The following is a 24,268-nucleotide window of genomic DNA, read 5'->3' as shown; positions in this document are numbered from 1 at the left end:
ACAACCCTGGAGACCCTCATTTTCTTAAAAAGTGAGCAAACTCAGTGATAGTTCAGAGATTAAAAAGACTGATCACTGAAGGACTGGCAAAGTACAAAGAAACTAGAATTTTCATATATTGCTGGCAGAAGTGTAAATTATAACAGCCATTTTTTGCATCACTTTGTCAATATTTAGTTAACTTGAAAATGAAGATACTTTCTTTTTTTTAATGTTTACTTTTGAGAGAGAGCGAGTGCTCGCGCGTGCAAATGGGGGAGGGGCAGAGGGGGGAGGGGCAGAAGGGGGGAGGGACAGAGGATCCAAAGTGGGCTCTGTGCTGACAGCAGAGAGCCCAATGCGGTGCTCAAACTCACAAATCCAGAGTCGAAGTCCAACACCCAACTGATTGAGCCACCCAGGCGCCCCAATAAAGATAGTTTCTGCTATTCTAGTCCTAGATAAATACCCTAAGAGAAACTCTAGCTCATGGACAGAGGGAGTTGTGTATAAGAAAGTTCATAACAGCACTATTTATAACAGAATAAAAGAAAACAACTAGATTTTCATCAACTGGAGAATGAATATTTTACATTATATCTCTACAATGGAAAACTTAGCAGTAGTTTCAATGAATGAAGTCAAACAAAACGTAATGAATCCCAAAACCATACACGCAGTTGAGTGAAAAAAACAAGCTGCAAAAATGATCTGTACAGTCTGACTTTTAATGATCTTTGAAGATTTGGAAAGCTAATCTATATAATTTTTAAAGATGCATTAAGTTCTAAAAAATGACAATGTGAATGTAAAATGATCAGCGATGCATCATTGAAAGTGTTTTGTGACGAGCAGCAAGGGAGGGAAATGAGATTAGGGAACTTTTTAGAGGAACATCCGTTTTGTCTATAAATTTAATTTGAAAACATCTAAAGCAAATAGGGCATAATTGTAAAATTTCATAAGGCTGAGTGATGTGTGCACAGATGTTTATCATGTTTTGTATTCTTTCTGAATGTCTGAAATATTTCACAATAAAATAAGTGTGATGTATAGAGTTAACAATACATCAAGTATTAGTTAATGATAATATTTATTAAATGAATAACAAATGTTATTAAATGGTGAGAACAAATAAAAGAAACTGTTCAGCAGGTCAGGATCGAAAAAAAATAAATAAAAATGAACAAACCACCTTCCAGATCTTCTTACAGACCCTAACCCAGTCACATGCATTAAATAATGCCAAACAAAGACACCACGGCTGTAGAGACAATGCACATACACACAGCGTTGTTTCTATTAAGACAAGCGCACACTGAAAGATACATTGTCAAATCATACAGCCCAGGTTACATGACGTGTTTGGATGTGTGCTCTGTTTGGAAAATCTTCCTTTGTGTGAACAATACTACGAAGCATTGCGGGCTGTTCTGGTAAGGAAATAACTTTGATAGAACTCTCAGACTCCTGTCTGTCCTTAATTTCTCTGCTGGATGTACGGAGGATGGTCAGGCAGGCAAAGCTCTTGATGGATTGTTTGTACTGTAGGAGAGAGAGGACTCCTGGGGAAAAGAGAAGCCAGGGAAGGGTGATGAGGGGTCAATGGAGAGTTACAGAAATACTTCCCTCTATGTCAGCAGAGATATTCCAACCCAAAGCCCTGTGGGTCCCTTTGAACTGCCCCAGGCCACTGGAGAGGAGGATGCTTTAGTGGAAGAGACCAGAAGTGTATCCACAATAGCTTAAATGCTGTTCATGTCATTTTGAAAGAAGACATGCTTCTGGGTTGTGAGTGCAATTCCAAATGAAATTTTCAAGACTTTTTAAGAAAATGAGGGTCTCCAGGGTTGTCAGGTGACCACGTAACATCAGATATTGCTTGTCTCTGACCTCCAAGTGCCTCAACACTACACGGGACACCCAGGGTATACTGTCCCTTGCCACATCAATAAACATTCCCCATCAGCAACTCTCCTTAGTCATGACTCGGATGGTTATCTCTGTCCTGAAGTGGGGATGGTGTGAAAGACAGTAGAAAGGGCAGAAATGAGAGCTGCCCTTGAGGCAAGCTTATTGAATATTTCACACAGCCCTCCTCTCCAACTCTGCCCTTGAAGGAACTGCCCTCAGAGAGTGAGTCACCTGAACTTTAGCCCTTTAAAATGTAAGGATTGGCACTTTTCCCCATCTCGCTTTCCCATCCTTTTACTCTCCTCTAACGGGGATAGACTGGTTCTAATCACCTATCAGGGGCCCTGAAAACACTCACCAGAGGCCACAAAGAGGGAGACATTTAAGTAGGCAGTGAAAATGATCCAGGTGATCTTGTAACTGGAGTAGTACACGGATTTACCTTGACTTAGCTTTTGGTGATACATTAGGAGTGCACAGAGCAGAAGGAGACCTAATGTCCAGACAAAAGAAGGTGGGGTGGGGTGGGGTGGGGGGTATCCCTTCTAAGGAACTTTGGCTTTTCTACTCAAGTCTTAACCCAAGATATGCCTGACTTCCAAACCTCCTACATACAACTGCACTATGTTCAAAAATCGGGGCCCTGGGTAGCTTGGTCGGTTAAGCGTCTGACTTCAGCTCAGGTCATGATCTCATGGTTCGTGAGTTCAAGCCTCACCTTGCACTCTGTGCTGACAGTTCAGAGCCTGGAGCCTGCTTTGGATTCTGTGTTTCCCTCTCTCTTTGCCCCTCCCCAATTTGTGCTCTCTCTCTCTCTCAAAAATAAATATTAAAAAAAAAAAACCCAACCTTGCTAAGTGGTACATTCAATTCAGAAGCTGCATATCTGAGCCAAAGAACTAGGATGGTTGCAGCCTAGATCCCTAAACCAAATTTATCTCCAAGCCTGTGTTAGGGGAGCCAAGAGGTTACCTGTAAAGAAACTGAGGAAGACAGCGATGAAGAGGGTATGTTTAGTTTGAGGAATCAGGTAGGTGGATTCCAAACCCAGGAACAAGTTATGGATGAAGGAAACGATGAGAACCAAAATCATCATGGTCCTGACCACTTCCAGGCCATCTGTTGGAAAGCAGACGCTATGTTGAAAGAGGGACAGATATTTTTTCTAGGCTCATTTCCACCTGGAAATTTCCACAATTCTCTAGGTAAAAATCAGAATGAGGTAAAAATATTTCTTTAAATAATAAAGAGGAACAAGGGGAAAGAATAAAGAGGTAGGGGGCCTTAAGCTGAGTGGGAAAGAGAACCAGAAGAAACTGTTCTCTTAGTGTTTCTGTAAGTTTCTTTCTCTTCTATTCTTTTCACAGAACAGATTTCTTGTTAAATATAATTCATCCTGCCCTCCTCCAGTGGCAAAACAAGCTATTTTCCTTGTTGCCAGTTACCTTTCTTTTATTCCCTCATGTTCTAGATGTGCTGACCACCCTGCTGCTACTGCCAATGTCTCTCAAATGTCCAGCAGTGAAGTCTGTGAGCTTCTAAACTTTTCTCCAAAATATTCAAAATGGCGAGATTTTAGAGTCAGCCTTGACTCTTGATTATGGAGCTGGGTGCAAGGCAGCCAGCAGAAGTTGCCCCAGAGAATAATAATGAGTAAGCCGGTGAGATAAATGGAAGTCAAGGAAAGATGAACCCTCCCTCTCCACCCGTCTCTTTCCATAGCGCAGTTCTGACCTTCTGGCCAAAGAGTAGTGCAACATATCCAGGGACTGTGGCTTACTGTATTTTTCTTTGTTTCCAATGTCAGTTCAACCCATTCTTCCATGATGATTCCTATGGCCAAGAAGACTAAGGCCCAGGAGGAGAAGACCATGTTGGTGGCCTGGATACCTCTGGGTGATATGTTCCCCATTGTGAGTGAGGATTTCAAGCCGAGACCACCACCAATATCTCAGATGGCTCTTCTCTGATTTGATTATTTCTTCACAAGAGGAAGAGCAAAATCTAAACTTTTAGTGATTGCTGAGGTATTGGCAGGGGCAGAGCTGATAAAGCCTGTGAACCAAAGAAGATAAATCCCACCCCCCACTACTCCTATATGTGGCCTGCCCTGCTGTCAGGGCTGCTAACTGCCATGGAATCATCTATTGACTTGACCCTTGACCCTGATGGTTGGTGCAGTAGGAGGACCATGGCTGACTACAGGTCATGAGAGAGCTACCCAATATAGAGGGAGATAAAATATCACATATTAGAGAGAGCTGCCTTTAGTGATTATTAGAGGCCTTGAAAGAGGTTAGGCATGCCTGACTAAATAGGTCCAATTTTAGAGCTAGGATTATATGTTCCAGGATTACTTGACATTAGGTAGGGATCAGTGAAGAGAAAAAGGCATTCAAGATCGTTGACAGGAATAGTCAGCCAGCTAGTACCACAAAAGGGAATGACCATTCAGAATATAGGATGTTTTAGAGAAACTTGTGTCCTCATTTGGAACGCCTAAAGAAGTTTAGTTAGGTAGGCATCTGTGAAGTAGACCAGCACCTTGAAACCACAAAAGCTGGCTTGATACACCAAAGCATTGCACTCCAATATCATTTATAAGGCCAGACCATTATTTCTTGACAACTGTCTTTGTAACTTGTCAGAGAAAACATTTATGGATCCTTGAGTGGGCCACTATGGTATTCAGTAAGCTCAGAGTCAAAGGACTTGTATTAAAATCCTCCCCCTACCCCAAAAAAAAGCCTTTTACTGAACTAAGATAAAAGTCATATCTAATGGCCTCTCTCTGCCTATTTCTTTGACCTTTCCATGGGCCAACTGGATTTCTTTCATTGCTTCAAACATGCTGTGCTTTCTTTCTTCCAGACCTCTGTACATATCTTGGTATATTTTATTCTAAATTTTTTTTAAAAAAACAATGCTCAATATATTTAATCTCACAAGGGCGACTCCGTGGTTAAGAAAATGGACTTACGATCCTGGCTTTACATCCTGTCTCTACCGCTGAGCAGTTTTGTGATCTTAGAGATAATAATGCTTCCTACTACACAAGAATTTTGTAAAAAGATTGCATGAGTTTAGGAATGTAAAGCACTTAAAAAGCGTTCTTGGCACATAACAAATGACATGTAGGCAATTACCATAGTATTAATTTGGACTCCTTGGAAAAGCACCTCTGAGGCAGAGAATTGTGTGTGGAGAGTTTATTGGGGACTACTTAGCCAAGAGTCACATCTGCCAGTGTTTAAGGAAGCAGATTTGAGGAGAGGTTGAGCTGAGATGTAGTTGCAAGAAAAGAAATGTTAGCCAACACCACCAGGAGATTTGGACCTGGTGGGGCTTTTGGAGTCATCCTGAGTGCAGCAAGAGAGCTCAGTTTGCCCTGGAATGCAGGCTGTTCCTGGGCTGGTAACTCCCTTCTGCGTCCAGGGCAATTCCTTTATCTCTCAGGAACGGCGAGCCTCAGCAGCCAGCACCTCGGGTAGTCTTGAAAATGAGCTCCCCCCTTCCCCTTTCCTTTCTTTATCAGGGCCAGTTTGCTGTTAGGGCTGCCAACTGCCATAGAATCACCTATTTGTTTGACCCTTGACCCTTGGGGACTAGTGTAGTGGAAGGACCAAGAGGGTCATAGCATAAGAGCACACTATGGCAACTTATATTATTATGCTCTTACATATTGATGCTTTTATTTCTATGCAATAGATCCTTAAGAGTAGGATTCCTGGGCTGAAAGACTTAAGCCTCCTTTAAACTTATAGATGATGGCACTAAGGATACAAAGATGTAGCCAGATTAGAGAAACTGGTAGGATGTGAGGGATTTGCGAGAGACGGGTCAAGGAGGAAATCATGTTTTCAGCTAAGGAGAACAGTAGTCAACGATGCCATTAAGTAAGATGTAAAATATGGCTGGAAACACAAGCCTGTTGAAGAAGCTAGTAAATACTGGTTTGGGTTCAGTTTAAGGTGTCTACAGGGCACACGATAGACAGAATTTTGTTCTGGAACTTGACGTCAATATTTATGATAAAGAGCAAAGGAGGACCAGTCAGAGAGAAGGTAGAGAAACACAAGTGTTGCTGAGGAAGTAAAAAGAGGCTGGAGTTTTGAGGAGAGATTGGGCAATGATAGCTAATGCTGTAAGGAAATCACATTTTGTAGGAGCTGAACAAATATCACTTTATGGACAATCAGAATGTCACTGGTGGTTTGGGTCACAGCATCTTCAGTAAAATGAGGGCAGGAGTGGAGGCAGAAGAGAGACAGGCAGTTTTTGTTGTTGTTTTGTTTTTAACAGGAAACTAGATGAAATAAATAGCAAAAAAGGGAAAAAGAAAAGTAGAATTGTAGTTTCAAGAGGGAAATGTGCAATATTGGAAAAAATAGAGTACAACATAATGATTCCCAAGTACCCTTCATCCAATTTCAATGGCCCTCCCCTGAATTATTGTGAAACAATCGCAGACAATTTCATCTTGAAATATTTGTTTGTGTCACAAAAAGATAAGGATTGATTTTTTCCTGTAGATTTCCTTCCTCCCTCTCCCTCCCCACCTTAATCTGGTTTATTAGGAGGTTATCATTTTTGTTCATCATTTCAACAGGTCCTTGTGTATTTATCCATTTGAAAACATTATTTTTATTTTTTAAAAGGTAATTTCATTTTTTAATTTTATTTATTTTACAGGTTGTAGCTTTTTATTTATTTATTTTTAATTTATTTAAAGTCAAGTTAGTTCACACAAAGTGTAGGATTGGTTTCAGGAGTAGAGCCCAGTGATTCATCACTTGCATAGAACACCCACTGTTCAACCCAACAAGTGCCCTCCTTAATGCCCATCACCCACAAAGCCCATCCCCTCCCAAAACCCCTCCAGCAACCCTCAGTTTGTTCTCTGTATTTGAGACTCTTATGGTTTGCCTCCATCTCCATTTTCATTTTGTTTTTCCTTCCCTTCCCCTGTGTTCATCTGTTGTGTTTCTTAAATTCCACATATAAGTGAAATCGTAGGATATTTGTCTTTTATTTTCATTTTTTAGAGTTTATTTATTTATTTTGAGAGAGAGCGTGCAAACAGGGTACAGACCAAGAGAGAGGGAGAGAAAGAATCCCAAGTAGGCTCCACGATGCCAGAGCAGAGCCCAATGCAGGGCTCAAACCCACAAACTGAGATCATGCATGACCTAAGCCGAAAATAAGACCCAGACACTTAACTGACTGAGCCACCCAGGTATCCCGAAAACATTATTTTTAATATATTCACTACTTTAGGCTGTTACCTTATTCTGCCCCCTTTTTTTTTGCTTTTATCCCCTTGAATTTCTTAAGATAGCTTAAAATTCTTTTTTAATATGCCAGGATTTAAGGTTATTTTTTTTTCTCTGCACTGCTTTCTATGTCTTAGGAATTTTTTCTACATTTTTTAAAATAGACGTTTTAAGAGTATTTTAGAGTCACATCAAAATTGAGCACAGACAGTTCTCTGCCCCCACACATGCACAGCCTCATCCATTATCAACATCCCCCACCAAGAGTGGTACATTTGTTAACAATTAATAAACCCTCATTGATACAACGTTTTAACCCCCAGTCTATAGTTTACATTAGGGTTCACTGTTGGTTATGTTTGACATTTTCATATGACTTCTTCTCCATCAGACCTCTTCTCAGGATTGCTTGCTCAGAAGGAGATTCTTCCCTTCTATTGGGGAGTGCTAACATCTATCATCCATGTTCCTCCAAGAGGATTAATTGCTAATGAAGAAACCCAGCATCACAAGGTAATATGCTTCACCATTGGTGTAATAAGTTGCAATAGGGGTATATTACATCCTGTGATATTGGTAAGTATTACCAAACTTAAAGCACGCATATAAAAGTGTATCCATTGATCGACCCCAGGTCCACTGGAATCTATGGAAAGTACTCTAGACCTGAAACCAGGCTTCTCAGAATTGGTGAGGAGAAAAGAGGAAGCAAAGATTTGAAAAATTGAGTATATAATTCACTTCATGTGACAGAGACCTAGTTTCAGAATTTTGCCTCATTTGATATGGTCTTTCCTTTGGCCTATGTATCTGCTCCGCGGGATCTAAGTACTCAAACCTGAGTGTTAAGGCTTTTTTTTCACCATCTTTGTAATAAATTTCACTTTCTATTAGACTGCTATGTTGTTATTTCCTTCTGACAAGACCACAGTAGGATTCTGCTCCTGCATTTGTGGACTATGTGGTAAGGAGGTACCCTTCATGACCTCCAGAAGTATTCACTAGACTGTTCCAGTAAAGAGCCTTAGTTTCACCAGAGAGCCTTAGTTGTATTCATGTCAAAGGGAAAGCCTATAGTTGGGTAAAAGAATACATTTGAAATACACATCTCTGACATAGGGCTGGTATCCAGAATATATAGGAATTGCTATAAATAAATAAGAGAAAGAAAAATTTTCTAGTAGAAAAATGTGCAAAACACATGAACCAGACACATCACAAGAGAATATCCAAATGGTAAATAAAAACATATTGTAAAGGTTCTCTGCCTCATTTGTCATCAAGAAGTTGAAGAAAGTACAGAAATGTTGAGCAGTGTCATAGGAAACAGTCTCAAAATGAAGAATTATGGAACAAAGATGATTTATTACTACCTGTAAAGCAATTTCCAAATGCTCAGAGCAGTTTTAGGGCCTTTGAGAATAGAATATCCTCTAAGATATAGCTATGAATAGTTATGAAGAATGTAAAACATTTCCATGCATATCCAAGAGGAATCTCTTTAACAATCTGTGTGAATCGATGTAAAGGGTGCTATCAAGCAGGGAAAAAAAAAAAAAAAAAAAAACAACCCTGCACTCTAGTCCCCATTCTGCCACTAACTGGCCTTTTGGTTAGTGGGCAAGTGATTTCTTTCTTTTGAACTTTAAGTTTAAATGAGGTGATTTTATTTAATCTTGCTCACTGTCTCAAGCAGTAACTTTAATATGTGGGGTATTAAACCTCTGTGTGGGTATTAAATCTCTGTAGAAAAGGGAAATGAGATGTCTTTGTTTTCATTCAGTGTTTGGGATTTGCATAGCTGAAATCCAACCAAAGAGTAGGTCAAGTACCTTCTTTCTCGCTATGACCGGACAATGTCTTTGTGGTTTTGGTATTGGAAAAGGAATCTAATTATTCATTCAATCATTCACTTTCAGGTTGCATTTTTTTTTATTTTTTTTTTCAACGTTTATTTATTTTTGGGACAGAGAGAGACAGAGCATGAACGGGGGAGGGGCAGAGAGAGAGGGAGACACAGAATCGGAAACAGGCTCCAGGCTCTGAGCCATCAGCCGAGAGCCTGATGCGGGGCTCGAACTCATGGACTGCGAGATCTTGACCTGGCTGAAGTCGGACGCTTAACCGACTGCGCCACCCAGGCGCCCCTTTAATTTTTAATTTTAGAGAGAGAGCGTGCAAGTGGGAGAGAGGGGTAAAGGAAGAGAGGGAGAATCTTAAGCAATCTCCACGCTCAGCACAGAGCCTCCTACAGGGCTCCATCCCACAACCTGAGCCAAAATCATGGCCTGATCATGACCTGAACCAAAATCAAGAGTTGGATGCTCAACCGACTGAGCCACCCAGGCACCCCAAGTCTCATTTTTTGATAGGAACAAACCTTTCAACACATATTATACATAACAATAAATGTCTCCTTTCTGTACTTCTGCTTCACCCTATCCATACTTCTGGAATTATTTGTTACAAAATTTTAAAATATTTTGTAGGCATGTGTATTTTCATAGACCATATGCTCTTAGAAGGCATATCTTTTGGTTTATAATTGTATCCTCAGTGTCTGAAATAGTGCCTGTCTCCCGTTATACAACATTTGTTGGGGAGATGAATTTCCACCGTCCTGACATTGACCACACACCCTAGCATCCACCTTTCCCCACCCCAAAATGCACTAGGAGGGGACATGTGAATAAGGGAAGCAGTACCTCAAGGATCTGACCTATGGTGTTAGAAAAGTGTTGGAAAAGGAGGGCTTAGCGATTTATGTTCCTCATCTCTACCCCCAGATATAGGATTTCTATGTATATAGTCACCAGAGTATTTCATGTTTTACCTGTGAGATGTTTTCTCCCCTCAGTTATTAGTACACATGCTTTCTTTATTTCATCCATTTTGTCTTCTGTCCTCCATTCCAATCTCTGTACTGTGATTTTTTTTGCCCCATCATTTGGTTCTCTTGAGGGTTAAAAAACTCCGGGCTTTCTTTCCCAGGTTGTTGCTGCGGAGGAAATGTAGAAGAGGCCCTAAGGGTGATATAATTTTCTCTCACCACGGACTTGTATTGCAATGAAGTTTCATTCCCTTCTACCTCTAACAGCAAGAGCTAAAGAGAGAGATCTTGGAAAGGCAGAAGTTTTTAGTCTCTGATGACTTAGAAACTGACAAAGTTAGAAAATATCTGTTTAAAAAAAGGCAAAGAAAGATCTAACTGGTGAGAAACAAAGCATTTTGCATCATTATTAAAAAGAAAAGAAAAGTGACGCCTGGGGGGCTCTGTCAGATAAGCGTCCGACTTTAGCTCAGATCATGATCTCACGGTTTGTAAGTTCAAGCCCCCATCAGAGTCTGGGCTGACAGCTCCGGAGCCTGGAGCCTGCTTCAGATTCTATGTCTCCCTCTCTCTCTGCTCCTCTTTCGCTCATGCTCTGTCTCTCAAAAATAAATAAATCTTAAAAAAAAATTTTTTTAAAGAAAAGAAAAAAATTAAAATCAAAAAAAAAAAGAGAACAACACGTGACAGAATATTTAGGAAAAAAAGTCATAAATCCTACTATCCTACAACAACAGCTAATTTCCTTCTGCTTGTTACCCTCCAGTTTCTGGTTATATGACACATGTTCATGGTTCTACATGGTTGCAACCAAAGGTACTATATGCAGCTAATAGCATGGGCAGTTAGAAACTCTAAAATAACTTCAATGAGCACACAAAAGTCCATTGGGTTGATATACAAAAGTATAACATTCTCCTGAAATAGTTTGCTTTCTTTTTTTTTTTTTGTAAAAGTTGGTTTTCATGAATTGTACAGGCACCCATCCAGAAAAATGGGTGGAATCAGAGGAGTCAGGGGGTCACATCGGTGACTCCCTCACTGTGTCTTCCCTGCCCCCCTTCTTCCTCCCCAAGTACTCCATAGATACATTAGTATAATCTCTTTATATTTTTTAATTTTTTTTAATGTTTATTATTTTTGAGACAGAGAGAGACAGAGAGCAAGCAGGGGAGGGGCAGAGAGGGAGGGAGACACAGAATCGAAAGCCGGCTCCAGGCTCTGAGCTGCCAGCACAGAGCCCGACGCGGGGCTCGAACTCACAGACTGCAAGATTATGTCCTGAAATGAAGTTGGCCACTTAACCGACTGAGCCACTCAGGCACCCCAAATCTCTTTATATCTTATAAAACACTTCTGCGTGTATTTCTTATTTGACCTTCAAAAAACATTAACGTTCAGTTAGAACACGTTGGAAATATATCTATCTTATCAATGAGAAACTTTACTTAGAAAGAGGAGATAATTCGCCCAAAGGCTACACCGTAGCTAGTAAATAGCAGGAAAGGATCTCAAAATATCTTCAAAATGAGAAACCCATGTGTGTTCTCTCTTTCTCTCTCTCTGAATATCCACTCCACGCACACATTTGGCCATTTACTAGGATCGGCAAAAGAACTGTAGAGCACAAATCATGAATCATGTCACTCCTAAGACAGATAACCATGGAAAGTCCAGTTATAAACATTGGAATCCACTGAGGACTGTGTACATATGTACGAATGTTCTCTCGCATGAAGGTATCATGGAAAGTAGAAACTGTAATACTGTAGCATCCCCAATTACAAGATTCCCTTGTACATAATTGAATATAGTCCCATCTGGGGTAATTAAAACTTTTCCTAAATGAAACAAACTCCAGAGACCATAAAGGAAAATGGAATAACTATTCACCTAAATCAGTTTCTCCATCACTTATTCGCTTGATTAGGTACCTCCATGATCTCAACAATTATTTCAAGAATGAGGGCGTTGTGAGGCTCTGTCTCCAAGGGCTGGGAATTAATGGGCAATTCATTAACTGTATTGTTCTGGGACTCTCACCTGGATAAAGTGTTTTCCTTCACTTTAAAGGGAAAAGTGGAGGGGCGCCTGGGTGGCTCAGTCGGTTGAGCGTCCGACTTCGGCTCAGGTCATGATCTCACAGTCCGTGAGTTCAAGCCCCGCGTCGGGCTCTGTGCTGACTGCTCAGAGCCTGGAGCCTGTTTCAGATTATGTGTCTCCCTCTCTCTCTGATCCTCCCCCGTTCATGATCTGTCTCTCTCTGTCCCAAAAATAAATAAACATTAAAAAATTTTTTTAAATAAATAAAAAAATAAAGGGAAAGGTGGCTACCTCCCTGTGCTCCCCCAGAAATACTCCAGTTTGGGATTGAGAGACCATCCGCTAACAGACCTCACAATCTGAGACCTGGCTTGTCTGATTCCTGCCCGAGGAACATGTATTCAAGGCAAGACTGTATCATATTCCCTGTGCTGAAACAGCTATTCCTGACATCTCCTGAAGAGAAAGACATAAAGGATCAACGTGAAACCCTGGGGCACGTACATAAAACTGGAATTTCCCCTTCCACTTGTTGGCCTCAGTGATGGTGGTTAACTGTGGTGTTTATGGGCAGATAGTGTCTAACACAGCATATGTTTGTGGTCTGTGTCTAAACCTCCACCCAGATGATTTTTCCTGTCACTTGGCTGCCCTGTTCTCTTCTTCATCGGGATGCCTTCCTGAGGTTGGGCCTGGGCTTGCAGAAAGGATTCCCTGAAGGACAAAACTGGGTGATGACATTTTGCCACACCCAGGATTTCTTGATTCAGTACCTCTCTGGAATGCTTACGGAAGTTGAAGATTGTTTTTTCCAACCCCAGATTTATGGAATCAGAACTTTGCGGGTGGGGGGGGGGGGACCAACTTTTTCCAGATGTGCTGAAAGATTTTTCAGCACACTAACATTTAAGAATCTCTTGCAGTCATAGCACTGACCACCTGGGAATGTTGTGGTGCTTGGTCTTTGGATGTGTTCCTTATTCTCTAGGCCCCTTTCCACAGTGCCCAGGGTCTTTGAGATGGAGTCCAAGAATCCTGAAATAAGAGGGGCTTTACTTCTGGGGCTTCTTTTCATGAATCACCTGAATACCTATGCGGATTATGAGTCTGGTGCATTTTTTGGAGAGGTCAGTGAGAAAAAGATTAGCAGATACTTCTCTAGCCAAGTTCACCGGCTCTATTATTGGGGAAAATATTTGCTCCAAATCGGTTTGCTTTTCAGATTTGGTGATGTGGGCTAAGTTCCCTAGGAGACACTAAACGTCCTCTTTCTCTCTCCAAATATAAGCAGCCATCTTCTTGCTCACTCTCCTCTTGGGGCAGCAGGGCATGAGCTCTGGTCTGAGGCTTTGTGGATTTGCTTCTTTGCGGATCTGCCACTTGCCAGCTGTGTGGCCTTGAGTAGATTTTGCAATTACTCTGAGCTTGGGTAATCTCAAGGGTAAAATGGAGTCCCATGTTTAGCTCATTGAGTAGTTACTACTAGCAACTGGGATAATGTTTTCCAAATGTCTGGATCAGTACTCAACAAATATCAAGTCCTTTCCCCTTATCTTTCCCGTGTGTGTGTGTGTGTGTGTGTGTGTGTGTGTGTGTGTGTACGTGGTGTGTCTGTGGGCAGTGGGCAGTACAGACACATCTGGACATATCAGATGATATAATGGGGGCCACCTTCAAATTTCCATTTACATCAAGGCCAAGAATTCTTGAAGAATTTAAATGAAGACAAAGCAGGAACTTGATCTGATGAGTTTGACCTAGTAAAATAAACAATATCCACCCTCGGAGAGGTATAGAATCTGAGAACAGTACGGAGCTGTCACTGAGATTTGACTCTGCACCTTCTCTCTTTGCCTTTTTGTGGTATTGGAGGGAACAAAAAACAAAAATCTAACTTTAGTGGAAGTCTCTGTAAGCTGTGGCTGCACCATTAGCATTTCTTGGATCAACACCTAGCAAAATACAACACGTAGGCCAAATGTAAAAACATGTCTCCACTTACGACCTTCAGTGGTGGACCTCTACTCTGTTAGAGTAGCAACGTTTGGTGGAGGCTGCCCCACACTCTTGGGTAGACTCTCCCAAGGGGGTGTTTCTAGTACTGATGACAGTGACAATGAGAGCATCTGAGGCTGTGTGTGGATCTTACAGTTTGGCCCAAACCTAAGTGCGCTAACTAAAAGCCTCGGAAGGCTCTGGGTTTTAAAGGGGTTAAAAAGCAGAACAACAAACAAACAAAACCATACAACAACAAAAGCAAAGACAAAAACAAAAACACAAAACCACCTCTAGCATCCTGGCCTTATACCAGTTCACCTGACTTTATAATTTTCTCATTTCTCTGCCTAGTGACAGCATCCTGAATCTTTGTGTTTGAGTGTAGACGAGTGAGACAAGGAAGAGAACTTCATCCAAACCATTCTCTATCTTTATATTTCTATCTCTGCGTGACTTCTTTTTTTTTTTTTTTAAATTTTTTTTTTCAACGTTTATTTATTTTTGGGACAGAGAGAGACAGAGCATGAACGGGGGAGGAGCAGAGAGAGAGGGAGACACAGAATCGGAAACAGGCTCCAGGCTCTGAGCCATCAGCCCAGAGCCTGACGCGGGGCTCGAACTCCCGGACCGCGAGATCGTGACCTGGCTGAAGTCGGACGCTTAACCGACTGCGCCACCCAGGCGCCCCTCTGCGTGACTTCTTGATCTCCATGTTCGATTTCATTATAGTAACTTCCCCAGATGAGGCATGGGAGAGTAACTAGGTGTAAAGTCAGATCAATCTTCCATAATTTTATCTCCAAAGTAGTATCTAAGTTGGTTTTCATATTAGTTATTTCACTTGATCCAACATCTCAAATCCTATACCATTTGCCTAAGAATTAAAGAGAATGCCCTCCTAGGCAACATATACCCTAGCACTTTTTCAGTTGATTCTACCATGCCAGTGGTGGAAAATAAATCACGTAATTATGTGTGTGGGAATGAGGATCAATGACTTACTGGGGTCATCAGAGAAAGGGTTTGATCTATCAAGAATGATTACTCTAAGTCAAACAACACATTAACAGTTATATATAGGGTCTCAGCTCACCTTCGATTCAATAGTAATAAAGTAGAACACAGAATAACATTGCACATTGGAAGGAACTCTGGCTATAACTATTAAGACATTGCTTTTGTTGACTCAACTTTGACTTATCCATATTACAATGAAGTATACCAGATAATCTGAACATTTGTCTTGGCCTTTGGATCATATTGCATTTTACAATCAGACAACCCCACATATTTACACAACAAATTACAAATCGCTTTTTCAAAATATAATTTCTTATTTAAGTAATATCTACACCCAATGCAGCGCTGAAAGTTACAACCCTGAGATCAGGAGTCACAGGCTCTAGTGACTGAGCCAGCCAAGCACCCCACAAATAGCTTTTTGTTCCGAAATAAACTACTTTCATGGCAAGGCAGTCGCACGCACACACACACACACACACACACACACACACACACACACACACACCATAATAGGGCGATCTGAGATTTATTTTACTAAACATTATTCACAATATGTATGATTCATGGGCTGTCAGTGGGTATCTTTACTACACTTAAAGTGTTGTGTTTAAAATACACTTCCAGTAGACCCCTATGAAATAATATTGCTAGAACAAGTATAAATAAAATAGAGAATATTTGATTTTAAGAATAAAGAAGAATATTGTGTAATAAGTATCGGCTTTTCTAATACCATAAAATTTATCATTCATGACTGATTTCTTTTGGTTAAGAGTTGATCTCATACCAAATTTTGAGTATACAATATGATATTCTGAACTAGAGGCACCAAGCTGTGTATTAGATCCCCAAAACTTATTCATCTTAAAAATGAAAGCTTTTTAAAATTGTGGGTATGTAAGGTTTTGGATGCATTAATTAGCTTGATTTTGGAAACCATTCACAATGTGTGTGTGCATGTATGTATATCAAATCATAACATTATACAACTTAAATATATGCCATTTTTATTTGCCAACTATATCTCAATAAAGCTGGATGAAAAAGTTGATCTCATTTTGCAATTTTTCTGGTAAATGGAAATCCCCCCTCTAAATTGGCCTATTTTCAGGTTTCTCAGATCATGATTTTCTAGATAGGAGAAAACAAAGTTTTTTTTAAGTTTATTCATTTGTTTTGACACAGAGAGAGAGAGAGACAGAGAGAGAGAGAGAGAGAGAAAGAATAAGCCTGTGAGATTCGGAGAGAGACAGAGAGCTAGCAGTGAGAGCCGAACCAAGAGTCAGATGCTTAACCTACTGAGCCACCCAGGCACCCAAAAACAAAGTATATTGATGGAATTAGATGCCTGGTGGGGATAAGATGGTGAAAAGAGCAAATTCAACTATATTCCAGGCATTGTGTTAGGTTCTAGGAACACAGTAATGAATGAGAAATTATCCCTCTTTCCACAAGTTCCCAAACAGTAAGGAGACCTGCGTACATGTGCATACGTGTGGTGGAAGAAGGTGCCAAAGTGGTAGTCAGCACAGAAGAAAAATAGTTGGGGGGGGGGGGCCTGGGTGGCACAGTGAGTTAAATGTGTGGCTTTTGGTTTTGGCTTGGGTCATGATCTCACGGTTTGTGGGTTCGAGCCCCGCATCAGGCTCCGTGCTGACAGCGCAGAGCCTGCCTGGGGTTCTCTCTCTCCCTCTCTCTCTTCTCCTCCCTTGCTCTCTCTCTCTCTCTCTCAATCTCAAATAAATAAATAAATAAATAAATAAATCAACAAAACAAACACATTTCAAAAAAAATTTAAAAACAAGAAAAATAGCTGGGGAAATATGACTGGCACCAAAAGCGCTTTTACCTAAGAAAAGAAATTGTTACACAGCAAGTACTAGGTTTGATCCACCTTTTCGCCACTTCCAAAAATTTAGCATATGTCTTACTGTAGCAGATACTAATTAATTGTGAAGTCATTGAAAACAAATAACGTCATAATTTCTGCCACAGCTGGACCTGTGTTTGTTTTCAATAGTTTGTTCTGAAAGTTTGGAGTTTTCAAGTGCATTTGTCAGTTAAGGGTGCCACTAGGGGCTCGTCCGGAGGTCACCAAGCACATGGTGCTCACCGTCCCGGAAAGCCACTGCTAGGGACTGCCTGGCTGGCCCCAGAGCCATCCCTGACATGAGTTGCCCATAATCAAAAAGAGGAAGCATTGACCCTGCTGCCTTTATCCCAAGGTTCTTTACATACTCCTTCCACTTTCTGCTTCCTAGACTTTTTCTGCTTAGGACCTTTCTACTCCTTGAATATCCTTTTGTATTCACTCAGTTTGAGCAAATTGTCCCCACTTTTGAAGGCTCAGTGTAAAATCTACCCTCCCAGCCATGCCTGGGTGGCTCAGTCGGTTGAGTGTCTGACTTCAGGTCACAATCTCATGGTTCATGGGCTCGAGCCCCACATCAAGCTCTGTGCTGACAGCTCAGAGCCTGGAGCCTGCTTCAGATTCCGTGTCTCCCTCTCTTTCTGCCCCTTCTCCACTCATGTTCTCTCTTTGTCTCTCAAAAATGAATAAACATTTTTAAAAAGTTTAATCTACCCTTCCATAAAGATTATCTTTATCACTATAGACAGTAGTGCTCTGCTACTCTCTGAGCTCAAACACTTCCCACTGCCTAGTACACGGAGGACTGTATACGATCCTTCATTCATACAATCATTTGTCAGGCTAGTCGTGTGTTGAACAATATACTCTGCCTCACTAGATTGCAAAGTTCTGAAGGGATTCATGTTAAATCCTCTTTCAGTATGCCTAATCTATGATAGAGGGCTTAAGTATGCTTAATAAACAAATCAAAAAGATTTCATCATGTGATGAACACCAGGTGTTGTATGGAAATGTTGAATCACTATAATGTACAGCTGAAACTAATATTATACTGTATGTGAATTAATGGGAATTTAAATAAAAATTTAAATTTTTTTAACTTAGAAACATTTTTTAATGTTTTTGTTTATTTTCAAGAGACAGAGAGAGAGACAGGGACAAAGACAGAGCATGAGTGGAGGAGGGGCAGAGAGAGAGGGAGACACAGAATTCGAAGCAGGCTCCAGTCTCTGAGCTGTCAGCACAGAGCCCCACGCGGAGCTCAAACGCATGAACTGCTAGATTATGACCTGAGCCAAAGTCAGACACTTAACCGACTGAGCCACCCAGGTGCCCCTAGAATTTTTAATTAAAAAAAATAAAAAGGCTTCATCATTTGTCATTTAAAAATGTACAACTAGGGGCGCCTAGGTGGCTCAGTTGGTTAAGCAGCCAACTTGATTTCAGCTCAGGTCATGATCCCACAGTTCGTGAGTTCAAGCCCCACATCAAGCTCTGCACTGATAGTGTGGAACCTGCTTGGGATTCTCTCTCTCTCCCTCTCTCTTTGCCCCTCCCCAATTCATTCTCTCTCTCTCTCTCTCTCTCTCTCTGTCTCTGTCTCTCTGTCTCTCTCTCTCTCACTTTTTCCCTCAAAATAAATAAACTTTAAAATATATACATAAAACTAGAAATCTACTTCTATAGTTTAAAAGAATTTCTATGAGAAAATAATACACTTTTTTAAAATCCATTCCATTTCTTTAGCATTGTGTCCTAAATAATTCCTAATGTTGGGTTATATTAATTGCATGACTCTAGAAACATGACCACATTAAATCGGCTAAGTTTACTTATGTAAAAAGAGGATGATAGGGACAGTTCTTACAAATATACAAATACGGTAAACCCCAGGAGATAAGAAACTCTTGAGAATTACTGATCTTTATTTTTCCAGACATACAATACGTAAACTGAGACTAGAAGTCACAGATTCATTTAAATCTGCTCTTCATTTTCGCTGTGGCCTTGTAGACACTTAAGGATGAAAAGGTATAATTAACCCGACTTTATTCCTAACGTAAAAAGGATAGGAAGAGGAAGAGGCACTCAGCAAGCATGTCCCGAGGAGGAAAGGGAGTTTCACACTCACAATGCTCACATTGGAGAAGTATTGCAACAGATTCTAACATCAACTCCTGATTATCCACCGGAGCTCTGGAGGTTCCAACGTTTGCAGTCCACTGAACCACAGCAATAGCTGTCAGAGGCCGTGGACACTCATCTTGGACACAGCTGTGTGCTGCCCCCTCATCGAAAAAGGGGCAAATAGAGTTGAATCTGTGAATAAAGCTGTGAGATCACAACATCTAAAGTAGGAATTTTACAAATACATTTATATAGACCTTGCAATGCACAGAATGTGTTTATACTTATTGTCTTGTTCAATTGGCACAAAAAAATTAAAGTATTTATTGTCTTTTACAGGTTAAAACACAAACCTCTAAGAGAATTTACGAGGAGTCCAATATTATATAGTAAGTCTCAGAGCCGTGGTTGAACTAAATCTTATGACTCATAGTTCAGTGCTCTTTTTGCACCTCTGTGCTGATGGTTTCCTTCTTGAGCCTGGGGTGGCTCAGTCAGTTAAGCATCCAACTCTTGATTTCGGCTCAGGTGGTGATCTCACTGTTGGTGAGTTCGAGCTCCACATCGCGCTCCACACTGATGGTGCAGAGCCCGCTTGGTCTTCTCTTTCTCCCTCTATCTCTACCTCTTCCCCAGTCATGCTCTCTGTCTTCCAAAAAAAATTTTTTTAAAAAGGTGGGGGTCATGGGGATTTGACAATTAGGTCAGATTTAAAAATATATATATTCTGGACCTGTGCTGTCCAATATCGTAGCCACCAGCCATATGCAGCTACTAAGCGTTTAAAGTGTGGCTAATTTGATTTGAGAAGTGCTGTAGGTATAAAATCCATTAACAACTTTAAAGATCTGCACCAAAAACACAAAACCATGAAATAGTTCATTAGGATTTTCATATCTTAACATGTCGAAATGAGAAAATTTTGGATATATCAAGTTAAGTAAACTGAAGTATTACAATTGACTTCAGCTGCTTGTTTTTACTTTTGGAAAAAAATGGACTTCTAGAATTTTAAATTACCCATAGGCCTGCATGTATTTCTACTCGGCAATGCTAATCTGGACTCCACCTTTGTAAAATAGTTTCAATTGTCATAGTTTTAACAGTACCGTGTGGTGCATTAAAATGTTTAAAAACACCTTTGACACGACCAGATTACTTTCGAGCTCCTGAAATTATGTGAGAATCTGAATCAGGTCTGGGTCAGTGTAAGCAGATCACTTTGGAAAGTGTTCCAAAACAACATAAAAAGTTTTAACCCCTTAATGGTGGAACTTACTGTTTAGTAGATGGTTAAATAAAGTATTTTTCTGCAGTGTGCTAGCTCACGTTGCTAACATTGTTAACAAAGCTAACGTGTAACATTGCTAGCATTGCTCTATGTGGATTAAGGTATCATTTTATAACATGTCTTCCCTGCAAACACAAAAGCGTAATACAATTTGTCATAATAAGCTATTGGACATGCACATTTCACTGCCATGAAGTCTCTGAGTCTACATACAGATGGCAAAATACTGAAATGTAAAATACAGTTTTTTATCCTTCATCCAAGAAAGCTGTTCTTAAGAAGCTGTTCTCAGGAGTGCCTGGGTGGCTCAGTCGGTTGAGCATCTGGCTTCAGCTCACGTCATGACTCTCAGGGTTTGTGGGTTCAGGCCCTGCGTCGGGCTCTCTGCTGTCAGCCCAGAGCCCACCTCAGATACCCTCCCCTCCTCCCCTGCCCCTCCACCACCAAATGAATAAATAAGCAAGCAAAAAAGACTAAAGAAACCTCTTCATTAAAAAAACAAAAAACTGTTCTCCAAAGCTGGGCTTTTCATGATGGCATGATGCTTTCTGGCACATCGAAAAAGCAGAAAAAGAGATTCAGGGGAAGAAACAACAAAGAAAGGTGATTTCAGCTCCGGGAGAGAATAACCTCCAACAGTGCTTCTCACACGTTAATGTGCACACCGATCCTGTGGGGAATCTTGCTAAAATCTAGATCCTGATGCAGTTGGTATGGTTGAGGTTTTGAGATGGTGCCTTTCTTACAAATTTCCAAATGATGCTGGTGCTGGGTTTGTTGACTCTGCATCGAGTAGCTAGGACCTAAATCACTGAAATGGGAGAAGAGTAGGAAAGACACGGGAGAGAGAATCCTCACCTGAATAAAGGGCAGACGGGTTCAGGGCCCCCGAACAGAGCAACGAACAGGAACAGGATGGAGGACAAGTTACTTCCATAGAGGCCAGTAGGAGGTAGGGGAAGTGTGGGAGAATTAGAACATGGCCAGACTGGTTGGTGTGTTTGCGATGCTCAGGAAGGTCTGAAGGCACACATGGGAAGAGATTAAAAGCCAAAACTGAGCAAATGTGTCTTCTTGAACATTCTTTGACATTTCTCTCTGTGTTGTCTCTGAGACTAGACTAAAGGTAAGGGCTAAAGGGGAAGGAAGACTCCGGGGTATTTCAACATCAGGCTAAGAGCAATTGGACAATCTCTCTTTTGCCCATGGTTCTCCTATTTGCATCCCTCATGATGGGAGAAGAAGAGGGGCGCCTGGGTGTCTCCGTTGGTTAAGCGTTTGACTTCGCTCAGGTCATGATCTCACAGTCTGAGCCCCGCATCGGGCTCTCTGCTGTCAGCACGGAGCCTGCTTCGGATCCTCTGTCTCCCTCTATCTCTGCCCCCTCCTCTGCTCACTCTCGCTGTCCTTCAAGCTTAAGTAAAAACCTTTAAAAAAATAATTAAATTAATTTAGAAAGACGGGAGAAGGACAGCTGCGAAAGTCATGTGTTCTGCAGAATTTGGAAACCTTCTCAGAAAACAGCTCCCCAGTGTTACGAAGCTTCTTTGTTTTTAATTAGTTTGGGAAATCAGAAGGAGGCACCTGCATCCCCGGGAAGGCCAGTAGCCACGGGAGCTGTGCCTTGTCCTCATGTGTCCTCAGATGGAAAGTAAGACAGTGTGAAGAACTTCTTGAAGAGCCAAGCAGAAAGGTAGGTGCTGGGCCAAGCAGGTTGAGAAAATGCTAAACCAGATGTCTGAGCAGAGCTACGTATAAACTGGGTAAACATGAGAGAGTCTAGATAAGGCTTTATGACAGCCCAACACTAAAGAAAAATGGTCAGTTTTTCAGAGATGAGGCCTTGGCTGGCCCCAGAGCAGGCAGTGCCAGACCATGTGCCATCCCGTCCCCTCATGGAAAAAGTGTGAGTGGAAGATAGCATGCACTACCTGGGAACTTCCAGTGGAAGCACCACTATCTGGTTGTTGGCATTGCCAGAAGCATCAGTGCCAGCCGTAGGGCATTAAATCATGCTCAGGGGCCTTGATGAGAAAGGTGGGCTTAGCCCACAGGATGGCCAGAGAGAAGGCAAAAACCATTTGGGAAGTCTACCATCATTCCGCTTTACTGAAGTATATGAAGAATGAACTTCCTACCTGAAAATTAGCTTGGGACCAGATTAAAAATGGAACACACATGCAAATGAAACCAGTTTCTTAAAAGGTTCTGAGCCAAAATAGGTTTTTGGAGTCTAAAATAGGTTTTGTTAAACAGTGGGTGGGGGACTCTATCATCAGATAAGTTTGGAAAGTACTGTATGTTACAGAGCTCACTAGGAGATTCTGAAATATCCCTCAGTTAAGAAACCTTTTTAACTTTCTGTAACTCTGTGTGTCTGAAATCATGGGCTGCTTATTTCATGTAAGACCTATGAATAGCTCCTGAGAATTCAGTTGAACATCCTTGGAAACCTTGACGTGGCAACTATAGTTGACCTAACAATGGACATCTTCTCTGTAGGAAATCCTAGGGGCAGGCCAGCTCTAGGCAAATGTGTCATTCACAAAAGTATTTTCTCAGTCCACAGCCCTTTTTTTACGAACACCTTTGGCTGATTTGCTTCAGAAAGCCTCTCCTATGTCTTTTGTCTTCTGACTCTAGAGTTAAAGGCTTTATACTTGGCTAAAAGAATTTGAGACACTGGAGAGATTGCTAAAGTTTATTCATAGCATAGTTAAATAGATGTTTACTTGCTATGTTATCGGCTTTGGGCAGGTGGGTGGGGTGGGGGTGTCAAAGTCCCTGAACATCAATGAAGGTACAAGCTCGGTGTCAAGGGGATAAGATAACCTTTGTTGCATGTTTCCATACTAGGGATACCTGGCTACAGGGAATCGGAGGCAAGCTGGGACCCTGCCTGTCTTCCTCTCATTTCCACAGATTTCTCAGGAGAGAATGGGCACAAGAAATCATTCCACAGTGACTGAGTTTCTTCTTTTGGGACTAACTGACCAACCAGAGCTTCAGCTGCCTCTTTTCTGCCTCTTCTTAGGGATTTATACAGTCACAGTGGTAGGAAATCTCGGCATGATCTCAATAATTAGGTTCAGTTCCCAACTTCACACCCCTATGTACCATTTCCTCAGTAGTCTGTCTTTGGTAGATTTGTGCTATTCTTCTGTTATTACTCCCAAGTTGCTGGCAGAGCTTTTATGCAGGGATACAGCTATCTCCTATTCTGGATGCATGACTCAGCTATTTTTTTTCTGTATGTTTGTCATTTCTGAGTGCTACATGTTAGCTGCAATGGCCTACGATCGCTATGTCGCCATCTGCAGCCCCCTGCTCTACAATGTCATCATGTCCCCTCGAGTCTGTTCTCTGCTGGTGGCTTCTGGCTTCTCAATAGGATTTACCGATGCTATGATTCATGGCGGTTGTATATTAAGGCTGAATTTCTGTGGCTCGAACATCATTAAACATTATTTCTGTGACATCATCCCACTTATTAAACTCTCTTGTTCAAGCACTTATATTGATGAGCTTTTGATTTTTGTCATTGGTGGATTTAACATGATGGCCACCAGCCTGACAATCATCGTTTCTTATGTCTTTATTCTCTCCAGCATCCTCCGCATGCACTCGACAGAGGGCAGGTCCAAAGCCTTCAGCACCTGCAGTTCCCACTTGACAGCTGTTCTTACATTTTATGGGACTCTCATGTCCATGTATCTCAAACCTGCTTCCCGCAGCTCACTCATCCAGGAGAAAGTATCCTCAGTATTTTACACCACCGTGATTCCCATGTTAAATCCCCTGATATATAGTCTGAGGAACAAGGAAGTGAAAGATGCACTGATAAAACGCTTAAGAAGAAAAATACCTTTATAAAGAATGTGCTCTTTAGTAAGGCTTATTTATGTATTTATAATCAT

General features: G+C 41.2%; 2 protein-coding genes across 2 annotated transcripts; one reads left to right on the top strand and one right to left on the bottom strand.

Annotated features, from left to right (window-relative positions):
* Positions 1-1,317: 1,317 nt before the first annotated feature.
* Positions 1,318-3,805, bottom strand: TMEM225 (transmembrane protein 225). Its single transcript, XM_047070565.1, has 4 exons — positions 3,628-3,805; positions 2,866-3,012; positions 2,252-2,386; positions 1,318-1,544 (listed from the first exon to the last, which is right to left on the bottom strand). The coding sequence occupies exons 1-4, from the start codon at positions 3,803-3,805 to the stop codon at positions 1,318-1,320; spliced, it is 687 nt and encodes a 228-aa protein (XP_046926521.1).
* A 19,483-nt stretch (positions 3,806-23,288) lies between these two features.
* LOC124506187 (olfactory receptor 8D4) lies at positions 23,289-24,224 on the top strand. The gene has a single exon (XM_047072204.1). The coding sequence runs from the start codon at positions 23,289-23,291 to the stop codon at positions 24,222-24,224; it is 936 nt and encodes a 311-aa protein (XP_046928160.1).
* The last annotated feature ends 44 nt before the right edge of the window (positions 24,225-24,268 follow it).

This window comes from Lynx rufus, unplaced genomic scaffold (assembly GCF_022079265.1).
Source record: "Lynx rufus isolate CCGP_SWC_20201006 ecotype Redwood Valley unplaced genomic scaffold, mLynRuf1.p SCAF_9, whole genome shotgun sequence".
NCBI classification, from domain to species: domain Eukaryota; kingdom Metazoa; phylum Chordata; class Mammalia; order Carnivora; family Felidae; genus Lynx; species Lynx rufus.
This window is presented reverse-complemented; position numbering and strand designations above follow the sequence as displayed.